Source organism: Pseudopodoces humilis, chromosome 6 (genome assembly GCF_049639895.1).
Source record: "Pseudopodoces humilis isolate 2021_Gansu_Grassland_sample_001 chromosome 6, ASM4963989v1, whole genome shotgun sequence".
NCBI lineage: Eukaryota > Metazoa > Chordata > Aves > Passeriformes > Paridae > Pseudopodoces > Pseudopodoces humilis.
Genome location: NC_142205.1, coordinates 26,949,102 through 26,964,431, shown reverse-complemented (window position 1 = coordinate 26,964,431; position 15,330 = coordinate 26,949,102). Strand labels below are relative to the sequence as shown.

General features: G+C 42.5%; 1 protein-coding gene across 1 annotated transcript in view; it reads right to left on the bottom strand.

Annotated features, from left to right (window-relative positions):
• Window positions 1-15,330, bottom strand: part of KIT (KIT proto-oncogene, receptor tyrosine kinase) — a 54,995-nt gene that overhangs the window by 28,335 nt on the left and 11,330 nt on the right. Inside the window, exons 2-4 of the mRNA XM_014263242.2 lie at window positions 8,180-8,419; window positions 4,325-4,603; window positions 1,711-1,847 (exon numbers count right to left, since the gene is read on the bottom strand). Coding sequence (XP_014118717.2) covers window positions 1,711-1,847; window positions 4,325-4,603; window positions 8,180-8,419 — 656 coding nt within the window. The remainder of the gene's footprint in view (window positions 1-1,710; window positions 1,848-4,324; window positions 4,604-8,179; window positions 8,420-15,330) is intronic.

Below are 15,330 nucleotides of genomic sequence, written 5' to 3'. Positions count from 1 at the left end.
GATGTTGATTTAGTCTCTGTGAGAACGTTCGGTATGGTTGGAAAGAATGATAAAATTTGCACTGATTAAACCAAAGGCAGACCTGGACTTGTTATGATTTTCTAACTGAATTATTGCAATTCTTGGGTGTTCCAAGAGCTTCTAGGCAAATTAAAGCTTCTCAATGCAATTTTGATTCCTTCTGACTTACAATAGTCACAAGAGAAGTATATTTACTACGGATGTGCTTGCTAATAGCCAGTCTCCTAATTTTCCCAAGTGGTAACTTCAGTCATACATGGAAAAAGCATTTTGGTTTTTTTTCTTTCATCTATTCAGGACAAAATGTAATTCTGCATCTACTTAAATATGATATGTGTTCTCTTTCAATACAAAATTTATTTTGATAGTCATTATTTCAAAGACATCAGCTCCTACTATTTACCAGAAAGGACAGAAAAGTCAAGCTTATTGGGAAAATGCTGTCTTTGTGGCTTTTACACATTAAATAAAAAAGTTATAAAGCACAAAAAAAATGAAGGGAAGGCCTCAATTTCATCAATCTGTAACACAGGAAAGGAAGGGGAATGAGACAAGAAATTAAATTCTCAGATGAAGGTCCTGCACAGGAACAAAAGCAGCTCTGCATGTCCCAAGCCACCTTCACGTCACTTGGACCTTCAACACGTTTAGAGCTGCAGGGTGGGATTTCTGGAGCAGTGAGCACTTAGCAAGAACAGCTTTGCCAGAGCTGGTGGATTAGCTAAACACAGCATGCCCAGCCCCAGGGAACAGGACTCCTGCTTGTTAGGTGCCCGAGGAGATGTGATTTATCCAAATATCACAGGAGTCTTTTCTTCCGTTTACATGGGCTGAGAATTATGTATTCTGGTCACTACCATTAGCTGTAAAAGATCAGACAATTAGCATGGGAGAGTATATGGTAGAGTTACTAAAACGTCTTCACAAGAGCTTTTAATTAATTTAAATTTCAGGGTATACTTAGAAGATCAAGAAGCATTCTCAAAAACAGCCCAATGTCTGCTACTCCTTTCAAAAACAGAGCTGACAGCACAGTGGCTCACCAGGGAAGGGGATCTCTCTGCCCCTTTCTGCAGAATATCTGTGCTGCCTGTATCAAACTCCTGGAGCCTCTCGACAATTTAATTTGGTGATGCCAGTCACTAACTTCATCTATCACTGGCAGACAGAAGCCAGTTCACTGGTTCATTTTTCAGAGCTTTTCCAGTTAGTGAGGCACACCATGCAATTTAAATGAATTAATCATTCCTGCGAATGCTTACTACTATTCCTGTCACACACAACCCCATGCTAATTAGAAGGTATTTTACTGTTAATGATAACAACTAGAATATGTAATTTGCAGTCCATGTGTTGATATTTGCAGCTCCCATTGATTGCAATGTGATGTGTAGGCACTCCACGCTTCCATATTTAGGAAGCCCAACAGAGGTCACCTAAACTTCACATTGAAGAGCCGAACTTTAACTTCTTTTTGGGAAGAGAAGCCCATGCAGATGCTTTTCCTCCCAGCCATCCTCATGGGCACAGGACAGTTGTTGCCCTCTCACCAGTCTGTGGGATACTGAATCTTTGTAAATGCAACAAATCCAAATCAACACAACATCAGGTACCCAAGACAAGCATGAGAATGTCTACAGAGAGTCTGTGTACTGTGCTGATACACATGATACAATTAAAGGAACTTACCCCACTCTTGTGAGAAGCCCAACTAGCTTGTACACTGCTATCCACATCCGTGATTATGCATGTAACTTCAAATTCTTCTCCTTCTTTGAGAAGCTCATAGCTTTTTGATAAGGTGATGACAGGAAGAGTTTTGTGAACTGGAAAACAATTTAGAAGTTTATTACTTTTCATTAGTCTCAGCTCTTCCGGGGGGGATAAAAATCAACAGTCATTAATTAACTTTCCAATAAAATCGAGGCTCTAAGATGTATTCAAATTTTTTAACATATTACACGGTTGTTCCTTTACAACAAGCACATTTCTGCTTCAACCTCACTTCAAATTACACTTGATAATAGTTGTTAGAGCATAGCAACTTGCATAAAGAAACCCGAATGGCGTTGAACCATCAATAAGATGATTCATTTTGTAACAGTGATTAAAAAGTAGCACTCTGGAACTGAAAACATGGTGAGGATCAGTCACTGAAGAACAGAAGCCCAGCAATAACTACAGATTTTAATTACAAAATATTACAGTCAACAGAAAGTACTGTCTGACAGGTCCTTGAAAAGCTCCTGATGGACTGCCCAGGAAGGAGAGGTACAGCTCAAGGACTTCTGCATGCCTGTGCCTAAAAGCACCATGACCTCTTGCAGTGATGGCTCAGTTTGTCACCCAAGAAGCAGGTGGTGACATGCAGACATGGGGTAGCTGTACCCTGCTCTGCTTCATGATGTCTCTTGTCAACAGTCAGGTATATCTGAGGACTGTGTGTCTCCTGCCTCTGCAAAGCTCTTCAGCTCTTCCTCTGTTCCCTTTGTGGTTTGTTTTTCTTCTTTCTTCATCCTTTCTTCAAATTTTCCTCTTTTATTATACTCCAGTTAACTTCCCACTAGGGCTTTTACACAGGAAGACAAACTCTGAATGCAGCATGCATCAGATAAGGTCTTCCAGATTCTGCTTCTGACACAACTTTTGTAGTTTTCTTAGGTAAATTGTACAAAACTTAGGAAAGCCCCGTGCTTCTCAGACATTTGTACATTAACAATGTTTTCCTCATGTTGCTGTAAGGAGCTACAGAAGAGAACACAGAAACATGTTTGCTCTCTTCACACATAAAGGCTCACACAAAAATCCCCCTCAGCATTCTGCAGTACCCAAATGACAGGAGGATGCCAGTGCAGAAGACATTCTGTGTTCTCATCTGCCAGAAACATCTCTGGACATCCAAAAAAGAGCCCTAAGTCCGTAAAGCCCCTCATTGTTTTGACAAGGGCTGTACATAAACGCTCCCAATGCTATCATAGCTGTTGTGTGTCTGAGTACTCCTGCATAGCTCCCTGTTGCACGGACATAACTACAAAAACATTACCCACCAAAGGGTCTCCAACCCATTTAAACACTGAGCCAAGGAGTTTTACCTGATGAACTCAGTAAGGACTGAACACTACAGCACAGTAATCACAATACTAAGAGTGACAATCCCGAATTTACAGATCATCAGGAAAAAAGTCTTAAACTTGCCACAGCAAACTCCACACTTGAGATAGTCCTCACTCCTCAGCCTCTTGCCTGACCTCCAAGGAGAATGGGCAGGTCCCACAGACCCTGCCATGGAGCAAACACCAGCGTGTGCCCTCATCACTCCCAGGGCAGCCCTCCTGCACCGGCACAAGGCCATGTGCTGCTGTGGCCTGGCCCCAGCTCCCAAGCCCTGGCACAATGCAGGCAGCAGGGATGAGCACACCAGCCTGCTGGCCCAAGCTCTGCTCCCCCTCTTTCGGCAGCAGCCTCAGCTGCAGCAAGAGGTGGCTTCATTCCAAGTGTCCAGAGCTAACAACTCATTTACTTGCCCCTCAGAAAATTGCCAAGCCAGCCTGGCTTGCTGAACTGCTCCCTCCACTTCCCTCCTGGGTATTTACCCAACTCAGTAATGACACATGGGCTAAGTGTAGGCTCCAAAGTGCCCAGACAAAACCGGCCTGTGAAGTCCTGCAGACAGACACCAGGCTTCCCCTCCTTCCCAAAGCCAAGCACCCAACCCTAGGGCACAGGGGTGTGGGAAGGTCAAGTGCAGGGGATCACCAGCAAGTTTGCCAAGTGTAGTGCTGCATGTAGCAGTTCAGCCACAATGCATTCCTCATCATCGTCTGTGCACACAGCTGCTGTTGTGACCATCTTCACTCAATAATATGAAAGCAAAGACCTTCTCCTTCCACAAGCTCTGCCTCTCCACCAAATCCCTCTTCTTCAACGCCATCTATCGGCTCCTTCTACTGTCACTACTGACATAGGAGTCAGGCACCAAAATAATTTTACCTGCACAAACCTGTACAAACCTCAGGGTGCTGGTTTGTCCTCAGAATTTAACAGCATAACCCACATTTCTTATAATGATGAAAAAAATGCCTGGAAATCACCAGGTACAGAAAATAAAACTCATCATGGCCAAACCTTCTGAGCACAGCCACAAGCTAAGTGCCACAAGATCAGTCTGTACCCTGACACGACTTGCCCAAAACAAGCTTTCTAAGCTCACCACTTTCCTTTGGACAGCAATGAGGTTTCACAGCCCTTCTCTACACCTCCTGGGAATGAGGTTCTCTACAAGAAGGCAAAAATCCAGTGTTACCTGGTCTCACATTCAGGAAAATCTTCTCTGATATCTTCTCGACTCCATTGTGCTTGGCCAAGCACTGGTAGCAGCCCTTGAATGACCTCTGTACGTTCTTTATAACAATGCCTTTCTGGGGATTGGGAATGAACGTCATATTTCTGGGGAGACGTTTCCCATCACATCTTTTCAGTGTGAAATTCGTAACATTTGGATCTGTTAGTGGGCACACCAGCAGGATGTCACTGTCTTCTTTTCCATAGATCAGAGAATCAACAAGGAAGAGCACATTTGGATCTGCGAAGAAACGCAAAGATCTGTCAGACAAACTGGCATGGGAACTTCTGATTACCCTAACTCTACAACTGGGCACTTCTCAAAGGAAGTTTTACTTTCAGCCAGTGAAATTGAGTGTTGCCCAATTCATGTTTACCAAGAGACATTAAATTTTGTCCTAAAAGAGCAGCACAGCAGAAGACGTGCTGTAGCATTCAATGTCAGATACACTGAAGAATCATGTGCACTAAAAATAAACTTACTGCTTTTTTATTTGGAGATGGAGGGCATTTTTTGCCTTGTTTAGGTCCAAAATATCCCCACAACAGTAAACAGATTTCCACAGACCACTAGAAGTAATTTGCTTTTAGCTAGTGGCAGGGCTGTAAGGTTCCATGCCCACAGGAGGATTTGAAAGAAATTTATGAGCAAATGGAAGTTGAAAAGCACCTAAATTATGGTTTTCACTTCTGTAAAATATATAATCTAAATGAACACACATTGCTACCAGAGGAAGCAGCAAACAACTTCTCTCTTTCTCTCCGCCCCCTGAAAGCAGAGATTATTTTTAGCCTCCTTAGAAGAAAAACTGGGCATACAAACAGCACATATGATTGAAAAATCATCATGCAATCTTTCATAAGGTAACTTTCCTATAGCATTTCATCTCAGCCAACCTTACAGCACACAAACTTATAGTACTTTAAACACTTCTACAAGCAAAGTTGAAACCCATGATATGTCATGACCTTGAAATGCTAAGAAACTGGCAAACACAAAAATAAAGGAATGTGTGATAACAAACACTCTGTAAAAGTTTATTTCAGATTCCATCTGCCCTCTCTACAGAGTAGAATGAATAAGAAAAAACAAAAACTGAGAGAAAAGTTTTCTTTCTTTTTTGCAAACATGCTTACAACTTGAATGATTAGAGATCAACAAACCATGGCTTACCAAGGAAGACTGAGAGAATTTCTTTAAGATGATGGACAATGTGCATTTGGTTTAAGACAAGAAGTACCAGGCTGAAAATGAAGCCTTGGATGTTTATGTAAGCAATTTGCTACATCAGGGGTTCTTCATCACTGAACAGAGAAGTTACTGGCTGGTTTCTAGCTTAGAGTGAGGGTGTAGCTTTAGCTGAATTTGATATTACCACCCAAGAAGCCCCCACAAACTACAGGTTTTGAAGCTTCAGTCTAGAATTAGAGGATGGAGACTACTAAGAAACAAAAAAAAAGTAAATAATTTCTGAACAGAACCTAAATGTGACATTTTGCACATAGAGATCTTAAAAGAAATACTATGACTAGCTGTCACTTCGAGCGGGAAGAAATGGATTACAAGTGCTATTCTAAATGTCCCTGCTAATAAATATAACTGATTGCTTTCTACTCAGTCCCTCTTGCTCCAGTACGGACAGAACCAAGATATCTTCATTAGGCAGAAAGCATGGCTCCCCTCAACTACAAAAAAAAAAAAAAAATTTTGAAAATAGCAGCAACAAAGACCTGTTTCACTAACAGCTGAAATTGCACAGAAGGCCTTGACTGGAGCAAGCAGAACTGCTGAGGTGCTCCCCTTGCATCTTCAATCCCCATCTGGAACAGAACAGCACAGTGAGAAGATATGAAAGGACTTCCTATAGAGAATCCAGATACAAACAAGGCTGCTCATGGTCATGTTCTTCCCTTCATGGCCTTCTACCCCATGGACATCTTGGGTTGCACTTGCCTTCAGGGCATACCACAGGTTTTCAACACAAGATATGGATGGTAGTGCTTATCAGTGTTTCCATCTGAAAAGACTTGAGATTCAAATCAAGAGATTTTTCCCTCTTATGCAGGAGTCTGAACTCAGCTTGCATGGATCAGGAAAAAAATGCTTTTGTAGATACAACACAGATACTTTCTGCCAAAACAGAAGGGTGAAGCAGGTACACATCCTCAATCAGTCAACACTGTGTCATTCTTGGTCACAGAAACAGAAGAAATTTGGATTTACTAGGTTCAGAAGAACATAAGATATTAACAGATGCCACCATTTTAAGTGTCACTATGCGGGATCGAGGTTCTTGGTCCTGCTGTCTCTTCACTCCCACCTTTACAAGCAGGAAAGTATCATGGGGTGTTTGTGGCAACCCACAAACAGCAGAGTATATGGCAGCATCTTACAGGTGATGTAAGATGTCATTAAACCATACCTGATGCAAAATGATGGTCAACTTCACAACCATACTTATTTCACTGACAAGAACTTGTCAAAGTTAAGGTGGCATGTTTTTAACAACTGAGACAAAAAAAAATAATAATGAGTTGCATGAGGGCCATAGAATTTCCCTGATGCTTTGGTAAGGATGATAAGGAGAGCTGCCTGCTATCCTGAGGTGAAGGAGCCACTCATGTAATGGAAGGTGAAAACATCTCTATGATCATAGCTGTCTGGGATAATTACTGTGACCTTCAGGAAAAAAATCATGGTAGGTAAAGTCAAGATTGTTTCCCACATATAGGTAAAATACATGTCAGATTTCCCTTAGTCATAGTCTCAGAGGAAAACAAAGTCAAGAAAACTTAACCACGGTAGCTGCATGGCTATTTGGAGAACTCAGGAGCAGTTAAAGGAGCACTCTAAACTGAGTGGCCGCTATGCCAGATATCTTCCTTGAAGAAAATAAGCTTCACTGTGGTGTGATTCTCTGTGCTTCTATCCCTGTCTTGGAGAACAACCTTGCAGTAATTCTCAAAGGACTAGAAGGGTTCAGAGGGGGCTCTTTGAGACAACCCCTGTTGGTCAAGGAATGCTGTCTTCAAGAAAGTGGATGCTGTAGGACCTTTTTCCATCAGCAGGTTAGGAAGACCACCAGAGCTATGTGAAGGACAAGCAAAATAACTGTTTTCCTCAGAAAGTAAATGGAATGACAGGCATGGTAAACTGTGAGCTTGGGGCAGCTGATATAGATATACATCAGGAGAGAAGAAATGTGAAGAAAACACTGCACAAACAAGAGTAATAAAGGATTGAGAAACGTGTCAGAGCAGAAGCACTTTTTTCCCTGTCTGAGACATTTCTGATCAGTCACAAGGTAGATCAGAAGCTGAAGGCAGAGGAATCATCGCTGTTTGCTGGCTTAGGCCTGGAAGCACAGTCTCAAAAGACCAAATCCTTTAGGCTGACTGCCTCAGTAAATTAAAACCTCAGTACCAAACTTTATATGACTCCATACTGATGGATGGCATAGAATTAAAAAGACATTTCTACATATTTCTTGCTTCTTCACTGCATAACTGACACATACAACAGAATAAGGTCCCTTAGGTAGCATCTAGAAAGGGAGCTTGGATAAACTTCACCACAAAATTAATGTGGATGTAAAGAGGAACTCATCCAGAGCTTTGCACTGCTGACAAAGGCCATTGCAAGCAAAGTAGAGAATGAAGTTTCTTCCTACAGGACAGGGAAGAAGATTTCTTCTATCAGGTGGTGTTCTCCTGCTGTACTTCACATTCATTCCATCCTCTGACATTTATTATCCTTTTATTTTGGGAGTGGAGATGGCGGGGGGGAAGCAAAAATAATGCCTTCATTGATATTTACCTTTAACAAAAACATAGTAAGAGGAGATAATACTCCCTTCGCTTCTGCATGTGTATCTGCCTATGTCTCTGACTGTTGCATTTTTGGTGTACCACTCTTTCTCATTGGAACTCTTTGCTTTTGCCGATGGGTCCGAGTTCTGGAAACTCCAAGTCACAGGTCCCTCCTCATTGCACGTCAGCCTTAATTCATCCCCTTTATTCACAACCCGTAAGGACTCTACGTGGGACAGTGCACCACCTGGAAAAACAAAAGCACAAAATAGAATGTCTGTCAATACAAAACTCTCTTTTTTTCTGCAGCAAAATTGTTATTTATAGCTGTAGATGTGCAACTAATATTTTAAATTATTAATTATTTCTTAAAAATATTAAGCTGCAATAGCACTGTGCAATTCTACAGACACATTTTTGCTTGTAAGACCTTTGGCACACAGAGAAAATAACCAGTGCAGGTGGAAACTGGCCTCTAAAAAACCTTTTGAAACTGAAGTTTCAGATGCACCACTATCAGCAATGTTTTGGCTTTTGAATGGGAACAGACCCAAGCTATTTAAAAATTAAATTCAAGAACATATGAGTCTGATCCTACATGGCAGCACTTTTAATCATTCTTTGTCATTTACTCAGTATGTTGCCAAGAACTAAAGTTTCCTTGCTCAACAGTTATCTTTTTATAACTGCTCTCTCATGTATTCAGATGCTCCACTCATACTCTTGAATTAGAAGTGTCCAGTTTAATGAAGGCATCAGTACATGCTTTCCACATTTGCTTGTTTCTTTACCTGAAGTGACAATTCAACATTTCATACATTAAAAAAAGAAAAATCATGCACAATTTTCTTCAAGTTTCCATCCCAACGCTATCAAATTAGTTTTGCTGCGGCACCAACCTCACAGTCACCAAAGCTGCTCTAATTGACCATTTAGCTTCTTTTTCACTGAACATGCCCTAACACAACATTTTAAACGTTCTCACAAAATAAACCTCTTTAAAATTAGCAGCTCCAGTTCACAGTTCCCAACAAATTCCCAACTGTCTACACAGAGAAAGGATCACTTTCCTTGGCTCTACTCTTAGGGCAAGCCAAACAGGGGGTTGCTGAGTTAGCATACCCATGATTTTGAAGTCTTAGTGAACCTACAAAAATGGAGTTCACAGTCCAAAATACAGAGAAATTATCACTTGTTTCGGACCTACTTGAACATAAGAACATATGCAAATATTGAGGTGATCTTGCAGTAACAAACCCTTCCCCTTTCAGAGTAGCTCTCCAGTGCTACGAGTAATCCTTAGCATACAATAACTGTGCTGTTCGCTCATGTCACAGAGTTGCACAAGAGTGTACGACATCCGTGTGTAGTAGAGAGTCATGCCAGTGAAAATACTACTTGTATGCAAAAACACACTCTGCAGCTCCATTCAGAGGCTGAATATCCCTACCCACACAGATAACAACAGACGTTCAGGAAAAACAATCGGATAATTAGTTGGGATGAGGTTATACACTCCAGACTTAATTCACTCATCTCACAGCTTTAGTCGTTCTTAAAGTATACACTGGATTAAGACCGGGTCAGGTAACTGCCCCTCTTCCTGACAAATCCACCACAGAGTAGGAAGCAAAAGATGGTTAGACCACCTGCAGAAGCTAATTATTTTGTTTGTTCGTAGTCTGAAAGGAGCCCTCCTTGGAATTAGAATTGCCAGTGTTAAACTCAACTGGCACTCATTCTTCCAGTGTCACCAAGCAATTTTCCACATGAGGTCCATTAATCCTGCATATATGCTTCCACAATTGAATGCATAAACAATCATCCTAGAAATAAAAATTGCCAGAAAAAAGCAGAAAAAAACCAACTTTTAATTTCAAATCTGCTACCTCAAAGTGCAGGTTTGTGTCTGAGCTGTGGTACAATAGTTCAAACAAGAAGGGTGAAAGTCCAAGGTCTCAGAAGAACAAGTCCCAGCCAGCATGGTAAACAGGAAAGCTGGAAAAATCCTTTGCTCTGGGCAAAGAGGTGCCTGACAGCAGGGTTGAGGCAAGAAGACCTCTGATATTCAAACCCATCAGATCAGAGCCAGGAACTTCTGGCACATGAGAAGATAGAGGGCAAAAACCTCTGAGAAGGGCTCCTGAACAACCATTCAGGTCCTTCATGGGGACCTCTTTGGAAGACTACTCTTCTTGCTTCCCACAGACCACAGGGCAGTTCAAGTGACAAGTTACATGATCAGCATGAAAGAGCAGAAGTGTGGTGTGGTATAGCTATCCTAGCACTACCTTAACAAATGAGTCAGGGAGGATTGAGAAAGCAGAAGATGTGGACAACTTTTACTGGCATCACTCCATGCCTGCAGCCAGCACGGTCTCAGCTTGGGCCCTGTCAGGGAGGTGCACACACAGCTGGACTGGGATGGTCCCCACTGCTCACTGCTCCAAGGAGCACAGTCCTGGGCAGGTCCCACAGACCCTGCCATGGAGCAAACACCAGCGTGTGCCCTCATCACTCCCAGGGCAGCCCTCCTGCACCGGCACAAGGCCATGTGCTGCTGCGGCCTGGCCCCAGCTCCCAAGCCCTGGCACAATGCAGGCAGCAGGGATGAGCACACCAGCCTGCTGGCCCAAGCTCTGCTCCCCCTCTTTCGGCAGCAGCCTCAGCTGCAGCAAGAGGTGGTTTCATTCCAAGTGCCCAGAGCTAACAACTCATTTACTTGCCCCTCAGAAAATTGCCAAGCCAGCCTGGCTTGCTGAACTGCTCCCTCCACTTCCCTCCTGAGTATTTACCCAACTCAGTAATGACACATGGGCTAAGTGTAGGCTCCAAAGTGCCCAGACAAAACCGGCCTGTGAAGTCCTGCAGACAGACACCAGGCTTCCCCTCCTTCCCAAAGCCAAGCACCCAACCCTAGGGCACAGGGGTGTGGGAAGGTCAAGTGCGGGGGATCACCAACAAGTTTACAGAGGAAAAGGGACCCATTAGAGGCAGTAGTGTAAAGATTCATGTCATAATGGACCTGCTACCTGTGGATTTGTCAAACCATACGTATGACTGTGTTGTGTGTAAATGCTGACAGGTTCTGCAGTAACAAACCCTTCCCCTTCTGAAGGCCAGCTCAGTAGTCCTACAAATAGTTACTGCCACGTCCCTCTGATGCACAGCACAGCTGGACTGGATGTGTAACAGTCATGCCTGAGCCAAGGGGAACATGTCTCAAAACCCAGCTTGCATGAGAAAACACACTCTGCAGCCCCATTCAGAGGCTGAATATTCTTACCCACACAGATAACAACAGACGTTCAGGAAAAACAATCGGATAATTAGTTGGGATGAGGTTATACACTCCAGACTTAATTCACTCATCTCACAGCTTTAGTTGTTCTTAAAGTATACACTGGATTAAGACCAGGTCAGGTAACTGCCCCTCTTCCTGACAAATCCACCACAGAGTAGGAAGCAAAGGATGGTTAGACCACCTGCAGAGACTAATTACTTTGTTCGTGGTCTGGGTTTTGGAGGAAGCCCTTCGTCTCTCCCCATCTCCCTCGGATGGAAACTTACCAGTGCTAAACCCAATAGACAAGTCCACCAGTGTCTGTTTTTCCAGCACTACCAGAAATTTTTCATGAGTTCCACTAATCAATCCCCTACATAAACTCACAAGACTGAACAGATAAGAAATCATCCCACAGAAAATTATTGTTGGAAAGATATAATTTTATATTTTTACGGAACGTTTATGACTCTTACCTACTCCTTCCCCTAGGTCTCATCCTATCCATTCTGGTTAGGAGTTCAGATTTTTGCAACACTTACTACAGGACTACCTAGCAAGTTATTGGCAAGTTTTTAAAGGTAGTAAACAACACAGCAAAGCCTGAGCTGTCCAGAGGCACAAGAAATACGTTATATAGCAGAGCTGGAAAAATAAAATGAGGAAACTAGCACAATGTAGTGAAGAATCACTCGTATTTTGAGATTATTTTATTATGATTCCTTTTACGCAGCCTATGAATTCTCAGCAAAACAATTTACAAATTGAATAATGCCTGGTGATAAGGATTCCCAAAGTGTAAAGGGTTTTTTTCTCTTGCTTTCTGAAAATTATGTCTCTTCAAAAAACTGTGATAGCATAGGGACAACCGGTTGTAAACACAATGACTATTAGATTTGCTTTGTATTGTGCACCAAAACATCATCTGTCTTTAAAAAGAAAATTAAAATGGTTTTAGAAAGATGAGAATGACTTTGTATCTTCTTTTTGGAGGAATAATTAACTGACAGAAATCTGAGCGTTTAACTAACAACTTGTAATCCAGTGCACTAATCCCCATAGCATGTGTCCATCTGCTCTCTCCTCATCTTTTCTCAGGCTCATGTCTGAGACTGCTCCATTTGTATGGTACCCGAGTGACAGGGCTCTTTCCAGGCCCACTATTGCTCCTGGGGACTCCAGTAACATCAACCATGTAATCACAGCCATGACACCAAGACTCATAATTCAGGAATCAGCTGTGTTGGCAGTATCTATGCTAGAGATAGTAAGGCATCTCCAAGTGCCAGCCCAGTAGGACACAGTGTCTGCTGTCTCCTCCCCGAGCTCTGTGTGCAGTCCAGGTGGGATCATGGCTTTACCAGTCACTAGCAGGACTGTAAACTTTCTGAGCAATGGGATGGAGGAACCCACTGCTATGTCCCCACTGAAATTTTCCAGGTGTGGGTATGCATCCTTACTTTGTTATCTACCCCACACCTGGGCATGCCTCTACCTTCTCTCCACCTCTTTACACCTTTGAAAAGGAGATGGAGTACTGCTTCAATATTCAGCTGAGTGTCCCCACCTCAGTGAAGCCCACCCGACCATGGGAACAACTCAGGACAAGGAGAAGAGAGAAAACCTGTCTTTTGCCACAGAAGACATGAGTCTGTGGTCTAAAGTGGGGCAGATGATCCCACTATTGATCACAGACTGTGGATCCCACGGTGACGCATTCAACATTCCCCACACACTACACAGCCAGAGTACCACACTAGGATTCTGGATGACCCTCTCGAGTTGTCCTCAAGGGTAACTAGAGGGGGTAATTATATGCTAACAAAAATACACTGATAATGGCAAATAAGTTTAAAAAAGTTTAAAAAGTTTAAAAAAAAGTTAAAAAAAGTTTAAAGTTTAAAAAAAAACAAAACAAAACCTAAAACAAACTAGTAAGCTCAGAGTTGGACAGACCAAGTTCCATTTTGGATGTACTAAATTTGAGTCCTACAGCTGAAGAGCTTCACTTCCACGACCCTAACTTCTCCTTGTAATATAACAAACTTGAGTTACAAACTACAGTGCTGGGATCACTTGAGAACAAGGCTGTGTAACTGAAAAAGAGAATATATTAAAAATGGAGGGAGAGGTAGGAAAGAGGAGGAGTACAGCAGTTGTGAATTCTGCGTGCAGAAGGAACATCTGGAAAACCAGGCTGGAGGAATTAGAAAATCAAACAGCTCTAGATAATACTGATAGGAAATGCAGGTCAAATTGCAGGGATGTGATTAAGGACAGCAGAATGCTCCTGTAACAATTAAGGGATGTGCAAACAACAAAAGCTCTGGCTAAGGAGTGAACTATCCTGGGGAAAAAAATACAGTTTATGCTGGAGTTTTTCAGCCTCAGATAACACTGCTATAGCATAGAACAGCACATCTGAGGCCAGTCCACATCAAGCTTGCAAGCAACTGGAAACCATCTCCAGCTGCCAAGCAAATGAAGGATGTGGGACTGCCATGGAATAAGATGAAGAGTCAAGCACTGTGTATTTTATTCTCAGTTCTGCCACAGATTTCCTGCACAACCTTAGGCCAACAGGTTAGTCTCTCTGTGGCTGCTTCCTCTTTGAACTCTTATCTAAACATTAAAAGGAACGAGAAGTTTGTGGCAGCTCTATAACACAACAGATTGCTTCCAAAGGAAAATAAAACAAAAAACCCTGTGCCTTATCTCACGCCCTTCCACTTTCAAGTTGTGTCAAACATCTCCCAGGGCAGAGGCTTCACAGCACGGTCACAACCTGCTGATACCCAGTACCAACCTCTCTGCCAGGCCCACGAGACTGGCAGCGCCCTGCCAACAGGTTCACTGCTGCTCAGCAAGGGCAAACCCCTCACCCTGCCTCCCCGAGGGCTGGGACACATTGAAAAGGAATGTCAAGCTCTTCTGAGCTTCTGCCTTTTCCCCTTGCAGTTGTCCATAACCTTCATAGTCATCATCATTTAATCTGTACAAACATGGCACAACAAAAACAGTGACCTGACCACGACCTGATCCTGACCATGATTTCAAAAGCAGTTAACGTTTTTCTATCATAAATGCACAGAGGAGCTAAACTTCAAGTGACAAAATGTCCACAACTTTTGTGTAAGATTGTGGGAATTGGATACAATTGGAGAGACTATTTTTTTTTTTCAGTGCCTATGCATTCTGGGCACTGGCTTCATTTCAAGGGCTATCACACAGACCTCACTCACCGTGGCTTTTCATCTACAACAACATAAGAGAGCAAAAACAAGAGATATGCTTTATCAGTTAAAGTAGTGGCACTGCTGTAGATGCAATGGTCCAGGGATATCAGCAAGACATGGCTTGCAGGGAAGTAATATCCTCTTTCAGCATACCCAGCACTGCTGGAAAAAGTGAATGTGTTTTCAGACACACAAGTCCCCTGCAGGTCTGAAAGAAGAGCAGAAGCAAAACCATCTCTTTTATACAAGTGCAGAGGCCCTGGCCAGAAGCCTGCTCAGTCTTCTCTGGAGTAGTTACACACAGGTTTAATTGAGGAATATCACCTTTCCAACTCTGTCTTTTATTTGTTAAAGCCACTGTGACAGTTGACATATGCTATGATGGACACAAATGTAAGATCCTTTCAATTACATTTTCTTTGTCCTGCCATTTCATGCCCCAAGAAAAATATAAAGTGTCAAACTTGCAAGTTAATTGCACTGAAACAACTTGAATTTACTCTGATGTATAAAATCTCACAGATTTTTCAAAGGAGAGATGCTATCATATGCTTACTTGTTTTGTTCCACTTCACCAAACAGACACTCTCCCTTATGCTAGATGAAAAGTTTAGCAATGGCAAATGTCAGTTTTAAATT